We start from the raw sequence: 22,845 nt of genomic DNA on the forward strand, positions 1-22,845 counted from the left end.
TTCTAAGTATTTCTCACATACATTCTTCAAAGCAAACACCTGATCCACACATCCTCTACCACTTCTGAAACCACACTGCTCTTCCCCAATCTGATGCTCTGTACATGCCTTCACCCTCTCAATCAATACCCTCCCATATAATTTACCAGGAATACTCAACAAACTTATACCTCTGTAATTTGAGCACTCACTCTTATCCCCTTTGCCTTTGTACAATGGCACTATGCACGCATTCCGCCAATCCTCAGGCACCTCACCATGAGTCATACATACATTAAATAACCTTACCAACCAGTCAATAATACAGTCACCCCCTTTTTTAATAAATTCCATTGCAATACCATCCAAACCTGCTGCCTTGCCGGCTTTCATCTTCCGCATAGCTTTTACTACCTCTTCTCTGTTTACCAAATCATTTTCCCTAACCCTCTCACTTTGCACACCACCTCGACCAAAACACCCTATATCTGCCACTCTATCATCAAACACATTCAACAAACCTTCAAAATACTCACTCCATCTCCTTCTCACATCACCACTACTTGTTATCACCTCCCCATTTGCGCCCTTCACTGAAGTTCCCATTTGCTCCCTTGTCTTACGCACTTTATTTACCTCCTTCCAGAACATCTTTTTATTCTCCCTAAAATTTAATGATACTCTCTCACCCCAACTCTCATTTGCCCTCTTTTTCACCTCTTGCACCTTTCTCTTGACCTCCTGTCTCTTTCTTTTATACATCTCCCACTCAATTGCATTTTTTCCCTGCAAAAATCGTCCGAATGCCTCTCTCTTCTCTTTCACTAATAATAAAAAGTAAATACAAGATAAGAAAATTTGAGGAAGATTTTCACACAATCCACCTCACTCTAAATCTGGGACACTGCTTGTGCAATGCAGGTGCAGAAAGACAGTAGTTCGTACCTCTCTTCAAGTGAGTTAGGATCAATCTCTTTCTTGTGTCGCCTCTGGGAGCCGAGCTCATCGTCATCATCAATGCCAGGGATAGGGGGTTCATCTGGATCACATTTCTTGAAATATGACCTCAACATCTGAAAATAAGACTCGGTATTTCATTTCTCTAGTTTATCAGACACATGAGTTATATGAGACTGTTGAGAGAGGAAGTAATGATCTCATGAATACCAAGAGGATTTTTCTACACAAATGCTTCTCCTGCCTTAGCTAGCTAGCATCAGGAACACAGGCACACAATGGCCTCATTTGCACACATGCCTCCAGCTGTCATGTATAATGTATGGAAAACAGAACTTACCCATTGAGAGCTAATCACCAAAGACTAATTCACTGGTTTACCATAACCATTTCATATATCCTGATTCAGACCATCAAGTGCACATAACTACCAAAGTAACAGATCAATACGAGTCATTCTACACTATGCATAATTCTCATCCCCCTAAATGTTCAGATCCAAATATCCTAAAAGCCTCTTTCACTCCAATTTATCAAACCCTTCCCGGTCTTCCCTCCCCTCATTTCTCACACATCCTCTCTTTATGTCCAAACAATTAAAGCACAACCTGCTCAATTCTCTTAATCATATCACTTACAATAACTTAAACTACACTGTCATTCCTCACTTCAGATACTGTCCTCAGGCTTTTTGTTTCCAACAGGTCCATCCTCATCCCTTCTCTAGCATTCAGTGCTTGAGATTCAATCATAAAAAACTCACATGTAACCATCTTTGTCCCAAGTGACAGAGATTTCTTCTTCAACATAATCTGCAATCAACCCAGGGCCATAACCCCCTCCCCTATTCCACCCTATGAATCACTTCTGCCAGGTATCGAAGGCACTCAACTTCGTCCACTTCCTTTCCAGTCAGACTTACATTCAAACTATCCCATCTCATCACCTTTCTGCAACTCATTATTTTACTTTTGTTCACATTTCCTCTAAACTTTCTTCTTTTATACACTATTCCAAACTCTGCTTCTAGAGTTTCTCTTTAATCTCCCACCAGAGCCATTTCATATACAAACAGCTAATGAATCACCTCCCAAGAAGAGAATAACTCATGAAGTCTTCGCCCACAACAGCCCTGGCTAGGCCCAGGCTGCTGCAATGGGTTGTTGGTCACCTTAGTTACTGGAAGCCACAGCCCCCCCAAGGCCCACAAAGCCCCCACAGCCTAGCTGGGCAGGTATACTTTGTAGGTACTTGTACGATGCACTCTTGTACTTATCTGCCATGCATACTACACAGTTTCTGATGGCAGCTTGTAAGGAGTTGAAGACTCTTGGGCCCTGGATGTTTAAGGTGTTCTCATTTATGCATACTGCAACTTTGGATTTCAGAGGTAGTATTTTACAAAGTCTTCCAACCTGTCGTACCAGTGGCCTGCTAATTGCATGTGAGTTGGGCACCAAATCTCTTAGGATTATCCAGGTATAGATGATGACATACCTCTCCTGCCTCATAGGATGACAGTAAATGCTGGCAGATCGAAAACATTAGAAGGCTACTTGAAAGCAAAGAAAATTCAGGAAATGGGGCCCCCATGAATGTAGAACTTTCTCCCCATGCTGTACAAATAGGTAATTAGTTAAAACTAATTTCTTTTCAGAGATATTCATTTCCTCTGCCAAGGATAACTCAAATTGTGAGTCTAATCTACAGCCCTCTCGGTTATCCCAATCTAACCATCTCATGACCATGACCTATGAATTCTTCTTTTGGAGCTTTCATTGGTGCTTCGTTTTCACTTAACTTGTTCAATCTTCATCACTTTTTTTTTTCAAAATATCATTCTGGTGATAACAAGTAGTGGTGATGTGAGAAGGAGATGGAGTGAGTATTTTGAAGGTTTGTTGAATGTGTTTGATGATAGAGTGGCAGATATAGGGTGTTTTGGTCGAGGTGGTGTGCAAAGTGAGAGGGTTAGGGAAAATGATTTGGTAAACAGAGAAGAGGCAGTAAAAGCTATGCGGAAGATGAAAGCCGGCAAGGCAACAGATTTGGATGGTATTGCAGTGGAATTTATTAAAAAAGGGGGTGACTGTATTGTTGACTGGTTGGTAAGGTTATTTAATGTATGTATGACTCACGGTGAGGTGCCTGAGGATTGGCGGAATGCGTGCATAGTGCCATTGCACAAAGGCAAAGGGGATAAGAGTGAGTGCTCAAATTACAGAGGTATAAGTTTGTTGAGTATTCCTGGTAAATTATATGGGAGGGTATTGATTGAGAGGGTGAAGGCATGTACAGAGCATCAGATTGGGGAAGAGCAGTGTGGTTTCAGAAGTGGTAGAGGATGTGTGGATCAGGTGTTTGCTTTGAAGAATGTATGTGAGAAATACTTAGAAAAGCAAATGGATTTGTATGTAGCATTTATGGATCTGGAGAAGGCATATGATAGAGTTGATAGAGATGCTCTGTGGAAGGTATTAAGAATATATGGTGTGGGAGGCAAGTTGTTAGAAGCAGTGAAAAGTTTTTATCGAGGATGTAAGGCATGTGTACGTGTAGGAAGAGAGGAAAGTGATTGGTTCTCAGTAAATGTAGGTTTGCGGCAGGGGTGTGTGATGTCTCCATGGTTGTTTAATTTGTTTATGGATGGGGTTGTTAGGGAGGTGAATGCAAGAGTTTTGGAAAGAGGGGCAAGTATGAAGTCTGTTGGGGATGAGAGAGCTTGGGAAGTGAGTCAGTTGTTGTTCGCTGATGATACAGCACATGTGAGAAACTGCAGAAGCTGGTGACTGAGTTTGGTAAAGTGTGTGAAAGAAGAAAGTTAAGAGTAAATGTGAATAAGAGCAAGGTTATTAGGTACAGTAGGGTTGAGGGTCAAGTCAATTGGAAGGTGAGTTTGAATGGAGAAAAACTGGAGGAAGTGAAGTGTTTTAGATATCTGGGAGTGGATCTGGCAGCGGATGGAACCATGGAAGCGGAAGTGGATCATAGGGTGGGGGAGGGGGCAAAAATTCTGGGAGCCTTGAAGAATGTGTGGAAGTCGAGAACATTATCTCGGAAAGCAAAAATGGGTATGTTTGAAGGAATAGTGGTTCCAACAATGTTGTATGGTTGCGAGGCGTGGGCTATGGATAGAGTTGTGCGCAGGAGGATGGATGTGCTGGAAATGAGTTTGAGGACAATGTGTGGTGTGAGGTGGTTTGATCGAGTAAGTAACGTAAGGGTAAGAGAGATGTGTGGAAATAAAAAGAGCGTGGTTGAGAGAGCAGAAGAGGGTGTTTTGAAATGGTTTGGGCACATGGAGAGAATGAGTGAGGAAAGATTGACCAAGAGGATATATGTGTCGGAGGTGGAGGGAATGAGGAGAAGAGGGAGACCAAATTGGAGGTGGAAAGATGGAGTGAAAAAGATTTTGTGTGATCAGGGCCTGAACATGAAGGAGGGTGAAAGGAGGGCAAGGAATAGAGTGAATTGGAGCGATGTGGTATACCGGGGTTGACGTGCTGTCAGTGGATTGAATCGGGGCATGTGAAGCGTCTGGGGTAAACCATGGAAAGCTGTGTAGGTATGCATATTTGCATGTGTGGACGTATGTATATACATGTGTATGGGGGTGGGTTGGGCCATTTCTTTCGTCTGTTTCCTTGCGCTACCTCGCAAACGCGGGAGACAGCGACAAAGCAAAAAAAAAAAAAAAAAAAAAAATCATTCTGTAGAATATTCTCTGGTAACCCATGAAAGTGCCAGAAATACAAAATCATAAACTTCCCTCACCAAACTATTACTGTGACCTCATTAATTCTTATCTTTAATCTTATCTGTAAAACTGACATACAATACAATGTAACTTCAATCATATAGTTCTTACCCTTCACAGATGCCTTCTGTTTACTTTCACTTACTTCTTACCCCATACGTCAATATCCAACAATCCTTCACTAACAATAAAAAAGAATATAAAAAAATAGTGTAGCAAATCATATACATATCATATTATACTTAATCACTGTTTCCCAAGTCAGCAAGGTAGTGCAAGGAAACAGACAAAGACTAGCCCAACTACTCATTTATATCTTATTTACTTTTTATACTTTGTCGGTCTCCTGTGTTAGCGAGGCAGCACAAGGAAACAGACGAAAGAATGGCCCAACCCACCCACATACACGTGTATACATACATGTCCACACACGCACATATACATACCTATACATCTCAATGTATACACATATATACATACACAGACATATACATATATACACATGTACATAATTCATACTTGCTGCCTTTATTCATTCCCATCGCCACCCTGCAACACATGAAATGACAACCCCCTCCCCCCGCATGCGAGCGAGGTAGCACTAGGGAAAGGCAACAAAGGCCACATTCATTCACACTCAGTCTCTAGCTGTCATGTGTAATGCACCGAAACCACAGCTCCCTTTCCACTTCCAGGCCCCACAAAACTTTCTATAGTTTAACCCAGATGCTTCACATGCCCTAGTTCAATCCACTGACAGTATGTCCACCCCAGTATACCACATCTATTCCTTGCACACCTTTCACCCTCCTGTATGTTCAGGCCCCAATCGCTCAAAATCTTTTTCACTCCATCTTTCCACCTCCAATTTGGTCTCCCACTTTTCCTTGTTCCCTCCACCTCTGACACATATATCCTCTGTCAATCTTTCCTCACTCATTCTCTCCATGTGACCAAACCATTTCAATACACCCTCTTATGCTCTCTCAACCACACTTTTTATTACCACACATCTCTCTTACCCTTTCATTACTTAATCAAACCATCTAACACCACACATTGTCCTCAAACATTTCATTTCCAACACATCCACTCTCCTCCACACAACCTTATCTATAGCCCATGCATTACAACCATATAATATTGTTGGAACCACTATTCCTTCAAACATACCCATTTTTGTTCTCCGAGATAACATTCTCACATTCCACACATTCTTCAACACTCCCAGAACGTTTGCTCCCTCCCCCACCCTGTGACTCACTTCTGCTTCCATGGTTCCATCTGCTGCTAAGTCCACTTCCAGATATCTAAAACACTTCACTTCCTTCAGTTTTCCTCCATTCAAACTTACCTCCCAACTGACTTGTCCCTCAACCCTACTAAATCTAATAACCTCGCTCTTATTCACATTCACTCTCAGCTTTCTTCTTTCACACACCTGACCAAACTCAGTCACCAACTTCTGCAGTTTCTCACCCGAATCAGCCACCAGTGCTGTATCATCAGCGAACAACAACTGACTCACTTCCCAAGCCCTCTCATCCACAACAGACTGCATACTTGCCCCTCTCTCCAAAACTCTTCCATTCAACTCCGTAACAACCCCATCAATAAACAAATTAAACAACCATGGAGACGTCATGCACCCCTGCCACAAACAGACATTCACTGGGAACCAATCACTTCCCTCTCTTTCTTCTCGTACACATGCCTTACATCCTCGATAAAAACTTTTCAATGCTTCTAGCACCTTGCCTCCCACACCATATACTCTTAATACCTTCCACAAAGCATCTCTATTAACTTTGTCTTATGCCTTCTCCAGATCCATAAATGCTACATACAAATCCATTTATTTTTTTCCAGATCCATAAATGCTACATACAAATCCATTTGTTTTTCTAAGTATTTCTCACATACATTCTTCGAAGCAAACACCTGATCGACACATCCTCTACCAATTCTGTAAAAACACTGCTCTTACCCAATCTGATGCTCTGTACATGCCTTGACCCTCTAAATCAATACCCTCCCATATAATTTCCCAGGAATACTCAACAAACTTAAACCTCTGTAATTTAAACTCTCACCTTTATCCCCTTTGCCTTTGTACAATGGCACTATGCATGCATTCTGCCAATCCTCAGGCACTTCACCATGATCCATACATACAGAGAATATCCTTACCAACTAATCAACAACACAGTCACCCCCTTTTTTCATAAATTCCATTGCAATACCATCCGAACCTGCCACCTTGCCGGCTTGCATCTTCCACAAAGCTTTCACTACCTCTTCTTTCTTTACCAAACCATTCTCCCTGACCCTCTCACTTCGCACACCACACCGACCAAAACACCCCATACATGCCACCCTATAATCAAACACAATTAACAAACCTTCACTCCATCTCCTTCTCACTTCATCACTTCTTGTTGTTACCTCCACATTTGCCCCCTTCACCGATGTTCCCATTTGTTTTCGTCTTATGCACTTTATTTACCTCCTTCCAAACATCTTTTCATTCTCCCTAAAATTTAATGATGCTCTCTCACCCCAACTCTCATTTGCTCTCTTTTCACCTCTTGCACCCTTCTCTTGACCTCCTGCGGCTTTCTTTTATACATCTCCCAGTCATTTGCAAAAGTTCCCTGCAAAAATCGTCCAAACACCTCTCTCTTCTCTTTCACTAACAATTGTACTTCATCCCACCAATCAATACCCTTTCTAATCTTCCCACCTCCCACCTTTCTCATGCCACATGCATTTTTGAGCAAGCCATCATTGCTTCCCTAAATACATCCCATCCCTCCCCCACTCCCCGTACGTCATTTGCTCTCACCTTTTGCCATTCCGCACTCAATCTCCCCTGATATTTCCTCACACGTCTCCTTTACGAGCTCACTTACTCTCACCCCTCTCTTTTCCACAGCATTCTCTCTTCTTTTCCGAAAACCTCTATAAATCTTCACCTTCGCCTCTACAGGAGGGGATAGGAGAGAAAGAATACTTCCCATGTATTCCCCGCATGTCGTAGAGGGCAACTAAAGAGGGCGGGAGCGGGTGGCTGGAAACCCCCTCCTTGTATTTGAATTTCTAAAAGGGGAAACAGAAGAAGGCATCATGCAGGGAGTGCTCATCCTCCTTAAACACTCAGATTGGGGTGTCTAAATGTGTGTGGACATAGCCAAGATGAGAAAAACGGAGAGATAAGTAGTACGTTTCAGGAAAGGAACCTGGATGTTTTGGCTCTGAGTGAAACAAAGCTCAAGGGTAAAGGGGAAGAGTGGTTTGGGAATGTTTTGGGAGTAAAGTCAGGGGTTAGAGAGAGGACAAGAGCAAAGGAGTAGGACTACTCCTGAAGAAGTTGTGGGAATATGTGATAGTCTAAAAAATTAACTCTACATCGATATAGGTAAAACTGAAAGTGGATGGAAAGAGATGAGTGATTATTGCTGCCTATGCACCTGGTCATGAGGGGCAAGTATATTGGGAGCAGCTAAGTGAGTGTGTTAGCGGCTTTGATGCACGAGACCAGGTTATAGTGATAGGTGATTTAAAATCAAAGGTGAGTAATGTGGCAGTTGAGGGTATAATTGGTGTACATGGGGTGTTCAGTGTTGTAAATGGACATGATGAAGAGCTTGTGGATTTGTGCACTGAAAAAGGACTGGTGACTGGAAATACCTGGTTTAAAAAGAGAGATATGCATAAGAATACATATATGAGTAGGAGAGATGGCCAGAGGGTGTTATTGGATTACATGTTAATTGATAGGCATGTAAAAGTGAGTCTTTTGGATGTTAATGTGCTGAAAGGGGTAGCTGGAAGGATACATATATACGCATGTATATACTCATACTTGCTGCCTTCATCCTTTCCCATCGCCACCCCGCCACACAGGAAACAGCATCCCTCCCTCCAGCGAGGTAGCACTAAGAAGACAAAAGGGCCACATTCATTCACACTGAGTCTCTAGCTGTCATGTGTGATTCACCAAAACCACAGCTCTCTTTCCATATCCAGGCCCCACAAAACTTCCCATGGTTTTCCCCAGACGTTTCACATGCCTTGCTTCAATCCATTGACAGCACATCGACCCTGGTGTACCACATCATTCTAATTCAGTCCACTCCTTACACGCCTTTCACCCTCCTGTATGTTCAGGCCCCAATCGCTCAAAATCCTTTTCACTCCATACCCATTTTTGCTCTCCAAGATAACGTTCTCGTCTTCCATCCATTCTTCAATGTTCCCAGAACCTTTGCCCCCTTTCCCACCCTGAAACTCACTTCTGCTTCCATGCAGCAAATATAATAATCTATTTATTATACTTAATCGCTTTTACCCGTCAGTGAGGTAGTGCCAAGAAACAGACGAAGCATGGCCCATCCACTAATATACACACATATATATACAGTAAATAATGTAAATGGAGAAGTTGTGGATATAATCATCTAATCAACTATAAACAGAAAACCCTTATAAAACTTGCCTAAGGATGATACACATCCAGCATAAGCTCAGACACCCATGAGCAATGCCAGTAGGACATATCCACCTACTTCACCAAGAACTCTCGCAATGATTTGAACTGGTATTTTTCAGCTTTGTCACCAACGATTTCCCTCCAATTTTCTGGGGGCTTTGGTGGGTCCACTTTGGTGGGTCCATTTATTATACTTAATCGCTGTAACCCATGTCAGTGAGGTTGTGCCAAGAAACAGACGAAGCATGGCCCATCCATTAATATACACACATATATATACAGTAAATACTGTAAATGGAGAAGTTGTGGATATAATCATCTAATCAACTATAAACAGAAAACCCTTATAAAACTTGCCTGAGGATGATACACATCCAGCATAAGCTCAGACACCCATGAGCAATGCCAGTAGGACATATCCACCCACTTCACCAAGAACTCTCGCAATGATTTGAACTGGTATTTTTCAGCTTTGTCACCAACGATTTCCCTCCAATTTTCTGGGGGCTTTGGTGGGTCCACAAACCTGAGGAAAAAGACCAGGTGTAAGCTAAAAATCTAGTAAACATTAGAAGCTGATGAATATAAAACTGCCATGATGCAAACATCTTCCCTTACATTCAGACAAATATACTAAAAATATCATCCATGAGTATTTCAATTTAATTTCTTCATGGACAACACTTGAACCGCAGTGCTTTCTGTGAGACTAATATATCATAAATGGTTATGGATGCACATAAATCATACAAGATTAAGAATAAAGATGATTAAAGAAGAAAATGGAAAGGCTCATGAAGATCAAGTAAGTAGAGAGAAGCTAAAAGAAAGCACAGTTGAGTACCATGCACAAGGATGTAACACTATATATCTACATTTCTAACAAATATCATACATGTACCATGGTATACTACAATCCAAAAAAACTATGAATAGCTTCCACTATAACAGCTATGTTCCATACCACGTTTACTGATGGAAGCGACACTGGCATGTACAAAGTACTGGGACCACAGCTTACCATCCAGCTAAGCCCTACAGACTATTCCGTGGTTTACCTTAAAATGTTTCTCAAGCCTTGGTTCAGCCTTCTAACAGAATGTAACTCCTCGCATACCACATCAATAAAATTCACTAGTAGCACCAAAATCTGTCAGGAAGCAGTTACACTATGAATGAGAGAACATCCATGGCAAGGATATAACACTGTCAACGGACATTAAAGAGGTCTCACTGAGAACCTTCTTGCTCTAAAGTACTGTCAATCATTTCTCTTCTCCTACATAAAGATCAATCATGATTTTATATTTTGCATGAGAATTAATGCTTTGGGAATTGTTCTGGAAATTCAGGTGGTTGCCAAAGAGTTAAGATACCCAATGTGGCTGGAGTTCTGTTGACTGATAATAATGCATCCCTAAAAAGGAAGGGGTGAAACAATATGCTAACATTCACTCTCAACTTAAACCTTTTGCACACTCTTCAAAACTGTCACCATCTTCTGGCTTTTCCATCTGGAATCTGATACCACAGCCATGTCATCTGCGCCCAGCAAATCATACACTTCCCATGATCCCCCATCCCGAGCATACCAGAGACATGCCTCTTGCTTTAGACTCAACATTTACATCCCTTGCCAACCCATCAACAAACATCAAAAATTGTGCATCCTTGATGGAGATCCATCTTTGATGGGAATCATTTACCCTTTCCCTTTCCTAAATGCAAATATGCCTTCTTCTTCCAGTAAAGACTCCTCAATGTAACTCTTTATTTGCCTACATATCTATTAATACCACAAATGCACTCTCTCTGCAAATATCTCACAAATTCTTTAAAGCAAACAGTTTGTCCATACAACCTCTACCTATAACTCTCCGGAAGCTACATTGCTCCTCCCAAATCAGATACTCTCTGCATGCACCATCTTCTCCATCACCATTCTCCCATACACTTTACAAAGTCATTCAACTAACCTCTCTCCTTGCATTGCTGAATATAATAACTTTGCTTATCTTCACATTTACTCTCAACTTTCACCTTTCACACAGTTCCAACTACAGATACCAACCTCAGCAGTTTCTCAGATGAATCTGCCACTAGCACTTTGTCACTGACAAGCAACAAATGACTCGCTTCCCAGGCTCCCCTCTTCCCCAATAGACTGCATACCTGCCCCATTCTCTAAGACCCTTGCAATTACCTCCCTCATCACCCCATCCATAACCAAATTAAATAGCCATAGTGACATAACACACCCCTGCTGCAGACCAACCTTTACTTGGAACCATTCACCTTCCTCTCTACCTACTCACACAAATGCCATACTCTGTTCATAAAAACAACAACTTCAACGGCAATACCATACATTTCAGCTGCCATGATTCTCGTTTTGAATAACTCCTCAACAGAAACACCCTATATCTGGTACCCTATCATCAAGAACATGCAACAATCCTTCAGACTGCTCACCCCAATTCCTCTTCACTTCATCTCTGCCTGTTACCATTTCCCATTAATCTCCTTCACTGATGTTACAATACGTTCTCTTCTTTATTTCATAAAATTAACCTCCTTCCAATACATTTTGTTATTCTCCTTAAAATTTGCTAATACTCACTCCTCCCACCTGTAATATGCCCTTTTTTTCAGCCCCTGCTGCTTCTTATTGACCTCCTGCCCCTTTCTCTTCTACATCTCCCAATAACTTGCACTACTTCCCTTTAAGTACCACCCACTCAACTCTCTTTTTTCCTTTACAATCAACTACTTCATTCCAGAGAGAGAGAGAGAGAGAGAGATAGAGAGAGAGAGAGAGAGAGAATAAATACAGATATGATGAAGGGGATGAAGAAGTAAGATTATTAGTGAGAGAGAAGAGAGAGGCATTTGGACGATTTTTGCAGGGAAATAATGCAAATGACTGGGAGATGTATAAAAGAAAGAGGCAGGAGGTCAAGAGAAAGGTGCAAGAGGTGAAAAAGAGGGCAAATGAGAGATGGGGTGAGAGAGTATCATTAAATTTTAGGGAGAATAAAAAGATGTTTTGGAGGGAGGTAAATAAAGTGCATAAGACGAGAACATATGGGAACATCGGTGAAGGGGCCTAATGGGGAGGTAATAACAAGTAGTGCTGATGTGAGAAGATGGAGTGAGTATTTTGAAGGTCCATTGAAAGTGATGTATGATAGAGTGGCAGATATAGGGTATTTTGGTCAAGGTGGTGTGCAAAGCGAGAGGGTTAGGGGGAATGACTTGGTAAACACAGAAGAGGTAGTAAAAGCTTTGCAGAAGATGAAAGCCAGCAAGGCAGCTGGTTTGGATGGTATTGCACTGGAGTTTATCAAAAAAGGGGGTGACTGTGTTGTTGACTGGTTGGTAAGAATATCTAATGTATGTATGACTCATGGTGAGGTGTCTGATGATTGGCAGAATGCATGCATAGTGCCACTGTACAAAGGCGAAGGGGATAAAGGTGAGTGTTCAAATTACAGAGGTATAAGTTTGTTGAGTATTCCTGGGAAACCATATGGGAGGGTATTGACTGAGAGGGTGAAAGCATGTAAAGAGCATCAGATTGGGGAAGAGCAGTGTGGTTTCAGAAGTGGTAGAGTTTGTGTGGATCATGTGTTTGCTTTGAAGAATGTATGTGAGAAATACTTAGAAAAGGAAATGGATTTGTATGTAGCATCTATGGATCTGGAAAAGGCATAAGATAGAGTTGATAGAGATGCTCTGTGGAAGATATTAAGAATATATGTTGAGGGAGGCAAGTTGTTAGAAGCAGTGAAAAGTTTTTATTGAGGATGTAGGGCATGTGTATGAGTAGGAGGAGAGGAAAGTGATTGATTCTCAGTGAATGTCTGTCTGTGGCAAGGGTGCGTGGTCTCCATGGTTGTTTAATCTGTTTATGGATGGGGTTGTTAGGGAGGTGAATGGAAGTTTTGGAGAAAGGGGCAAACAAGCAATCTATTATGGATGAGAGGGCTTGGGAAGCGAGTCAATTGTTGTTCGCTGATGATAAAGCGCTGGTGGCTGATTCAGGTGAAAAACTGCAGAAGCTGGTGACTGAGTTTGGTAAGTGTGTGAAAAAAGAAAGTTGAGTAAATGTGAATAACAGCTGGGTTATTAGGTACAATAGGGTTGAGGGGCAAGTCAATTGGGAGGTAAGTTTGAATGGAGAAAGACTGGAGGAAGTGAAGTGTTTTAGATATCTGGGAGTGGATTCGGCAGTGGATGGAACCATAGAAGTGGAAGTGAGTCACAGGATGGGGGAGGGGACGAAAGTCCTGGGAGCGTTGAAAAATGTGAGGAAGGCGAGAACATTATCTCGGAAAGAAAAAATGGGTATGTTTGAAGGAATAGTGGTTCCAACAATGTTATATGGTTGCGAGGCGTGGGCTATAGACAGAGTTGTGCGGAGGAGGGTAGACTGTGTTGGAAATGAGATGTTTGAGGACAATATGTGGTGTGAGGTGGTTTGATCGAGTATGTAATGCAAGGGTAAGAGAGATGTGTAGTAATAAAAAGTGTGGTTGAGAGAGCAGAAGAGGCTGTTTTGAAATGGTTTGGTCAAATGGAGAGAATATGAGTGAGGAAAGATTGACAAAGAGGACATATGTGTCAGAGGTGGAGGGAATGAGGAGAAGTGGGAGACCAAATTGGAGGCGGAAGGGTGGAGTGAAAAAGATTTTAAGCGATCGGGGCCTGAACATGCAGAAGAGTGAAAGGCGTGCAAGGAATAGAGTGAACTGAAACGATGTGGTATACCGGGGTCGACATGCTGTCAATGGATTGAACCAGGGCATGTGTAGCATCTGGGGTAAACCATGGAAAGTTTTGTGGGGCCTGGATGTGGAAAGGGAGCTGTGGTTTCGGTGCATTATACATGACAGCTAGAGACTGAGTGTGAACGAATGTGGCCTTTGTTGTCTTTTCCTTACGCTACTTCGCACACATGTGGGGGAAGTTGATTGTCATTTCATGTGTGGCGGGGTGGCGATGGGAATGAATGAAGGCAGCAGGTATGAATTACGTACATGAATATATAAGTATATGTCCGTGTATGCACATGTATGTATATGTTGAAATGTACAGGTATGTATATGTGCGTGTGTGGACATGTATGTATATGCATGTGTATGTGGGTGGGTTGGGCCATTCTTTCGTCTGTTTCCTTGCGCTACCTCGCTAATGCGGGAGACAGCGACAAAGTATAACAAATAAATAAATGATGAAGGGGTGCGTGATGTCTCCATGGTTGTTTAATTTGTTAATGGATGGGGTTGTTAGGGAGGTGAATGCAAGAGTTTTGGACAGAGGGGCAAGTATGCAGTCTGTTGTGGATGAGAGAGCTTGAGAAGTGAGTCAGTTGTTGTTCGCTGATGATACAGCGCTGGTAGCTCATTCGGGTGAGAAAGTGCAGAAGTTGGTGACTGAGTTTGGTAAAGTGTTTGAGAGAAGAAAGCTGAGAGTAAATGTGAATAAGAGCAAGGTTATTAGGTACAATAGGATTGAGGGACAAGTCAATGTTGGGAGGTAAGTTAGAATGGAGTAAAACTGGAGGAAGTGAAGTGTTTTAGATTTCTGGGAGTGGATTTGGCAGTGGATGGAATCATGGAAGCAGAAGTGAGTCAGAGGATGGGGGAGGGGGAAGTTCTGGGAGCGTTGAAGAATGTGTGGAAGGCGAGAACATTATCTCGGAAAGCAAAAATGGGTATGTTTGAAGGAATAGTGGTTCCGACAATGATATATGGTTGCAAGGCATGGGATATAGGTAGAGTTGTGCAGAAAAGGGTGGATGTGTTGGAAATGAGATGTTTGAGGGCAATATGTGGTGTGAGGTGGTTCGATCAAGAAGTAATGAAAGGGTAAGAGAGATGTGTGGTACTAAAAAGAGTGTGGTTGAGAGAGCAGAAGAGGGTGTATTGAAATGGTTTGGTCACATGGAGAGAATGAGTGAGGAAAGATTGACAAAGAGGACATATGTGTCAGGGGTGGAGGGAACGAGAAGTGGGAGACCAAATTGGAGGTGGAAGGATGGAGTGAAAAAGATTTTGAGTGATCAGGGCCTGAGCATGCAGGAGGGTGAGGGGCGTGCAGGGAATACAGTGAATTGGAACAATGTGGTTTACCAGGGTCGAGGTGCTGTCAATGGATTGAACCAGGGGATGTGAAGCGTCTGGGGTAAACCATGGAAAGTTTTGTGGGGCCTGGATGTTGAAAGGGAGCTGTGGTTTCGGTGCATTATACATGACAGCTAGAGACTGTGTGAACAAATGTGGCCTTTGTTGTCCTTTCCTATCGCTACCTCGCGTGCATGCAGGGGGAGGGGTTGTCATTTCATGTGTGGCGGGGTGGCGACGGAAATGAATAAAGGCAGCAAGTATGAATTATGTACATGTGTATATAGGTATATGTCTGTATGTGTATATATATATATGTATACATTGAAATGTATAGGTATGTATATGTGCGTGTGTGGACGTGTATGTATATACAAGTGTATGTGGGTGGGTTGGGCCATTGTTTTGTCTGTTTCCTTGCGTTACCTCGCTAATGCGGGAGACAGCGACAAAGTATAATAATAACAATAACCATGATGAAATATAATTGTTTTCATGCAGAAAAGCTACAAATATGCAGTCTGGTGTGTAGAGAATGCTGCATCATCAACTTCTACATAAAACAAAGATGTTTAAAGAAACAAAAGCAAACATATCGTTTCATGGAAATAATGAAAAAACACAAACCTCCAAAAGAGGATCTTTTGCACCCGTCCTGGAAGAGGTTCACATGCACATCGCTGACACGTCCATTCTCCTTCAGGAACCTCAAACAGAGGTGGTGACAAGCAATATGTGTGGTAGGCATTAACGCAAGAATCGCAGCAAAGCAGCTCTCCACCATCCTAGGGAAAATTAATCTATCTATAATACTCCCACTTTTTATTTGTTGATGCATAAACTCCAAAGTTAAATAATACTAATTACAGATAATAAAAAACTATCATATGAAATAAAAAACTGCACTTGTTTCAGTTTGTTTCAGAAATTAGTTAGTACCATCCAAAAACGAAAAACCTAGTCTTTACTGACCTTGCAGACCTTGCAGTATTCCATATGTTCATCTTCCTCTTTAACTCCCTCAGCTTCACATGTAGGACATGACCACTTGCCTTCAGGTGCCTCTTCAAGTTCTGGCTCCAAGCACACTAAATGGTATGCCTTGGGGCAGGTGTCACACAGTATGATCTCCCCTCCCTGCTGACATACCTCACAGTAGTCCTGGTTGGGGGGAGACTAATTAAGTATAAAGAAAATTATTAGTATCAATGTTCCTTAAAATGTCCACATAATATTTCAATAAAGCATTGTATATATATATGGTTTCAACATATGGAGGGAATGAGTGAGGAAAGGTTGACAAAGAAGATATATGTGTCAGAAGTGGAGGGTAAAAGGAGAAGTGTAGAACAAATTAGGGGTAGAAGGTAACAATGAAAAAGATATGAGCAATTGGGAACCTGAAAATATATAGGAGGATGAAAGGCATGCATGGAATAGACTAATTTGGAACGATGTGGTATACTGGGGTCGACATGCCATCAATGGACTGAACCAGGGCATGCAAAACGGCTAGGGTAAACCATGGAAAGGTCTATGGTTTTGGTGTATTACACAGGACATCTTGAGACTATAAATGAATGTGGCCTTTTTTTTGTCCTTTTTCCTGGCGCTACCTTGCTGACACAGGGGGTGGTGATCCTGTTTCCTGTGGGGAAGGGAGGTGCAAGGAATGGATGAAGGCAAGCAAGTATGAATATGTACATGATATGGATATGTATGTGCATGTATGTATATGTGTGTGTATATGAGTGGATGGGTGTTTCTTTGTCTTTTTCCTGGCGCAACCTTGCTGACACAGGAAACTGCGATCAAGTATAACAAATATAAATAAATATATATATATATATTTCTTACTTGATTGCTATTTCCTGCATCAGCAAGGTAGTGGCCGGAAACAGACAAAGAAAGATACACTCACCTACACACATATAAGAACAGAGGTGCACATATACATACATATGTACACATATACATATACTCTCTCCCTTCATCCATTCCTAGCACCATCCTGCTGCACAGGAAACAGCATTGCCATCCCCTGCATCAGCAAGGTAGTGCCAGGAAACAGACGAAAAAAGGCCACATCCACTTACATCCATACATGAGCTGTCACATGTAATGTACCAAAACCACAGCTCCCTATCCACATAGACCTTTCAATGGTTTACCCCAGATGTTTCACATACCCTGCTTCAGTCCACTGACAGCCTTTTGACTCCAGTATATCATAATGTTCCAATTTACTCTATTCTGTGCACACCTTTCACCCTCCTGCATGTTCAGGCCACAACTACTCAAAATCTTTTTCGTTTTGTTCTTCCATCTCCAATCTGGTTTCACAGTTCCATATTCCCTTCACTTCTGACATATATGTCCTCTTTGTCAACCTTTCCTCATTCATTCTCTCCATATGTCCAAACCACTTCAACTCTCCCTCTTCTGCTCTTTCAACCAAACCCTATCTATTTCCATACATCTCTCTTACCTTTCATTACTTACTTGATCAAACCACCTCACACCACATATTGTCCTTACAGATTTCATTTCCAACACATCCACCCTCCTCTACACAACCTTATCTATAGCCCATGCCTTGCAACCATGTAATATTGATGGAACTCCTATTCCTTAAAACATACCCATTTTTGCTCTCCAAAAAGACCTCTCTCTTTCCTCACATTCTTCATTGCTCCCAGAACCTTCTCTCCCTCTCCCACCCTATGACTAACTTCCATGGTTCCATTCACTACCAAATCCACTCCCAGATACCTAACACATTTCATTTCCTCCAATTTTTCTCCATTCAAACTTACATTGCAACTAGATTGTCCCTCAACCCTGTTGAACCTAATAACCACTAATTTCACTTACATTTACTCTCGACTTTCTCCTTTCCCACACTCTTCCAAACTCAATCACCAACTTCTGCAGTTTCTTGCTTGAATCAGCCAACAGTGCTGTATCATTGGCAAACAACAACTGACTCACTTCCCAGGCCTTCTCATCCCCAACAGACTGCATACTTGCCCCTCTCTAAAATCCTTGCATTTACCTCCCTCACCACCCCATCCATAAAAAATCAAACAGCCATATTGACATTACACACCCCTGCAATGGACAGACGCTCAATGGGAATCATTCACTGTCCTCTCTTCCTACTCAAACACATGCCTCACACACTTGATAAAAACTTCTCAATGCTTCTAACAGATTACCTCCCACACCATATATTCTCAAGACCTTCCAGAACGCATCTCTATCTATATATACACATATACATGCATGCATATAGATACGTACGTAAGTAGGAAAGATGGCCAGGGAGCATTATTGGATTACGTGTTAATTGACAGGCGTGTGAAAGAGAGACTTTTGGATGTTAATGTGCTGAGAGGGGCAACTGGAGGGATGTCTGATCATTACCATGTGGAGGTGAAAGTGAAGCTTTGTAGAGGTTTTCAGAAAAGAAGCAAGAATGTTGGGGTGAAAAGAGTGATGAGAGTAAGTGAGCGTTGAAATGAAATTTGTGTGAGGAAGTACCAGGAGAGACTGAGTGCAGAATGGAAAAAGGTGAAAGCAAATGATGTAAGGGAAGTGAGGGAGGAATGGGATGTATTTAAGGAAGCAGTGATGGCTTGCGCAAAAGATGCTCATGGCATGAGAAGTGTGGGAGGCGGGCAGATTAGAAAGGGTAGTGAGTGGTGGGATAAAGATGTAGGATTATTAGTGAAAGAGAGGAGATAGGCATTTCGACGATTTTTGCAGGGAAGTAGTGCAAATAACTGGGAGATGTATAAAAGAAAGAGGCAGGAGGTCAAGAGAAAGGTGCAAGAGGTGAAAAAGAAGGCAAATGAGAGTTGGGGTGAGAATCATTAAATTTTAGGGAGAAAAAGATGTTTTGAAAGGAGGTAAAGAAAGTGCATAAGACGAGAGAACAAATGGGAACATCAGTGAAGGGGGATAATGGGAAGGTAATAACAAGTAGCAGTGAAGTGAGAAGGAGATAGAATGAGTATTTGGAAGATTTGTTGAATGCGTTTGACGATAGAATGGCAGATATAGGGTGTTTTGGATGAGGTGGTGTGCAAAGTGAGAGGGGTCAGGGAGAATGGTTTGGTAAACAGAGAAGGGGTAGTGAAAGCTTTGCGGAAGACGAAAGCCAGCAAGACGGCGGGTTTGGATGGTACTGCAGTGGAATAAAAGGGTGTGACTATGTTGTTGACTGGCTGGTAAGGATATTCAATGTATGTATGGTTCATGGTGAGGTGCCTGGAGACAGGTAGAATGCATGCATAGTGCTACTGTACAAAGGCAAAGGGGATAAAGACGAGTGTTCAAATTACAGAGGTATAAGTTCGTTGAGTATTCCTGGGAAATTATATGGGAGGGTATTGATTGCGAGGGTAAAGGCATGTACAGAGCATCAGATTGGGGAAGAGCAGTGTGGTTTCAGAAGTGGTAAAGGATGTGTGGATCATGTGTTTGCTCTGAAGAATGTATGTGAGAAATACTTAGAAAAACAGATGGACTTGTATGTAGCATTTATGGATCTGGAGAAGGCATATGATAGAGTTGATAGAGATGCTTTGCGGAAGGTATTAAGAGTATAAGGTGTGGGAGGTAAGTCACTAGAAGCAGTGAGAAGTTTTTATCAAGGATGTAAGGCATGTGTATGAGTAGGAAGAGAGGAAAGTGACTGGTTCTCAGTGAATGTCGGTTTGTGGCAGGGGTGCATTGTTTAATTTGTTTATGGATGGGGTTGTTAGGGAGGTGAATGCAAGAGTTTTGGAGATAGGGGCAAGTATGCAGTCTGTTGTGGATGAGAGGGCTTGGGAAGTGAGTCAGTGGTAGTTCGCTGATGATACAACGCTGGTGGCTGATTCGAGTGAGAAACTGCAGAAGTTGGTGACTGAGTATGGTAAAGTGTGTGAAAGAAGAAAGCTGAGAGTAAATGTGAATAAGAGCAAGGTTATTAGGTTCAGTAGGGTTGAGGGACTAGTAAAGTGGGAGGTAAGTTTGCATGGAGAACAACTGGAGGAAGTGAAGTGTTTTAGATATCTGGGAGTGGTTTTAGCAGCAGATGAAACTATGGAAGCAGAAGTGAGTCACAGGGTGGGAGGGGGGGAAAAAGGTTCTGGAAGCGTTGAATAATGTGTGGAAGGCGAGAATGTTATCTCAGAGAGCAAGAATGGGTATGTTTGAAGGAACAGTGTTCTAACAATGTCATATGGTTGCGAGGCATGGGCTACAGACAGGGTTGTGCGGAGGAGGGTGGATGTGTTGGAAAAGAAATGTTTGAGGATAATATGTGGTGTGAGGTGGCTTGATCAAGTAAGTAATGAAATAAGTAATGAGAGGGTAAGAGAGATATGTGGTAATAAAAAGAGTGTGGTTGAGGGAGCAGAAGAGGGTGTATTGAAATAGTTTGGTCACAGGGAGAGAATGAGTGAGGAAAGATTGACAGAGGATATATGTGTTAGAGGTGGAGGGAACAAGAAGTGGGAGACCAAATTGGAGGTGGAAGGATGGAGTGAAAAAGATTTTGAGCGATTGGGGCCTGAACATACTGGAGGGTGAAAGACGTGCAGGGAATAGAGTGAATTGGAGCGATGTGGTATTCCAGGGTTGACATGCGGCCAATGGACTGAACCAGGGAATGTGATGCCTCTGGGGTAAACCATGGAAAGTTTTGTGGGGCCTGGATGTGCAAAGGGGGCTGTGGTTTCAGTGCATTATACATGACAGCTAGAGACTGAGTGTGAACGAATGTGGACTTTGTTGTCTTTTCCTAGTGCTACCTCACGTGCATGAGGGGAAGGGGGTGCCATTTCGTGTGTGGCGGGGTGGCAATGGGAATCGATTAAGGCAGCAAAGTATGAATATGTACATGTGTATATAGGTTTCTGTCTGTGTATTTACATGTATGTAGACGTTGAAATGTAAAGGTATGTATGTGTGCGTGTGTGGGCGTTTCTGTATATACATGTATATGTGGGTGGGTTGGGCCATTCTTTCATCTGTTTCCTTGCACTACCTCACTAACAAGGGAGACAGTGACTAAGTATAATAATACATACATACATGTACATGTATAAACACATACATAAAATACACGTGTAAACATTCATACTTGCTCGCATTTATCTATTCCTAATGCCACCCATCCCCACAGGAAACAGTATCACTACCCCAGCGTCAGCAAGGTACCACCAGGCAACAGACAAAGAAAGGCCACAACCACTCACATTCATTCTCTAGCTGTCATGTGTAATTCATTATTATAATTATATGATATGTGAATTGCCGTTTCCCACATTACCACCAGGAAACAGACAAAGAAAAATACATCCACTCACAAACACATATACATAAATATACCATCCATCTATATCTCTGACACCCATTCCCTCTGGTAACTTCCTTCAACAGGTGGCCACGGCAAAAGTCTCCACTTATCCCAGTTCCTATATCTCCCTCTCATATGCCATTCCATGCACTCTACCACTATTTCTCTCCCTCAAGTATTCCTCCACCCTATTTGCTCACATCACATGTGGTCTTCCACTCACACCAACCCCTATAACTGCACTGTCATATACTTTCCTTGTAGACTTCCAGTCCTGCATTCTTTCCAAATGCCCAAACATCCTAAAAGTATTACATTTCACCCCATTCTAACAATCCACAATTTATTCCCTTTGCATTCCCTGCCATGCTACATATCTTATACACCCCTCTATTCCTTTCTTCATTCCATCTAGTCACATCACATGCTCTTCTCAAATAGCTCATCTCCACAGCCTGGATTCTTGACCTCTGTGATTCATACCATGTCCATGGTTTGGTTGCGTAAGTCAAGTATGGGAGGACTATGTTGTCCCTTAATCCTCCCTTCATTTCCACACTTACAACTCTACCCTGCATTATACTAAGTGCCCAGTGACTCTTCTACCCTGTATTAGTATCTCCCTTATCTCTCCTTCCACATCACCACACTTACCCAGACACAAATTCTCTCAATTCTCCCAGTCTTTTTCCCCTATATCCAATGCACAATTTATTGCACTTTCTTCTGTCACTCTGAATGGCTTTACAAAATCTACACTTTCATTGTTTCCTTTCACACACCATTACTTTACTTGTATTTGCATTTACCTTCAGTCGCCTATGTTTACACACATATCATAAAGCACACTTACAACCTTCTTCAACTCTTTTTCACTCTCAGCAAACAATACAGTATCATCCACAAATGGGTTTGCTACTAACCAGCATATCTCACTGCCACACTCCATCTCTGCATCCCTTTTCCCTTGTTTTGCTATCACTCCATCCCCTTTGCCTTTGTACAATGGCACTATACATTCATTCAGCCAATCCTCAGGCACTTCACTATGATCCACACATACAATGAATAACCTTACCAACCAATCAACAACACAGTCACCCCCTTTCGAAATAAATTCCACTGCAATACCATCCAAACCCACCGCCTTGCCAGATTTCATCTTCTGCAAGGCTCTCACCAACTC

General features: G+C 42.1%; 1 protein-coding gene across 1 annotated transcript in view; it reads right to left on the reverse strand.

Moving 5' to 3' along the window:
* Window positions 1–22,845, reverse strand: part of Mi-2 (chromodomain-helicase-DNA-binding protein Mi-2 homolog) — a 238,028-nt gene that overhangs the window by 169,662 nt on the left and 45,521 nt on the right. The window contains exons 8-11 of the mRNA XM_071692638.1: window positions 16,283–16,471; window positions 15,938–16,095; window positions 9,543–9,711; window positions 925–1,052 (exon numbers count right to left, since the gene is read on the reverse strand). Of these exons, the coding sequence (XP_071548739.1) occupies window positions 925–1,052; window positions 9,543–9,711; window positions 15,938–16,095; window positions 16,283–16,471 (644 nt within the window). The remainder of the gene's footprint in view (window positions 1–924; window positions 1,053–9,542; window positions 9,712–15,937; window positions 16,096–16,282; window positions 16,472–22,845) is intronic.

Source organism: Panulirus ornatus, chromosome 53, assembly GCF_036320965.1.
Source record: "Panulirus ornatus isolate Po-2019 chromosome 53, ASM3632096v1, whole genome shotgun sequence".
Taxonomy (NCBI): Eukaryota; Metazoa; Arthropoda; class Malacostraca; order Decapoda; family Palinuridae; genus Panulirus; species Panulirus ornatus.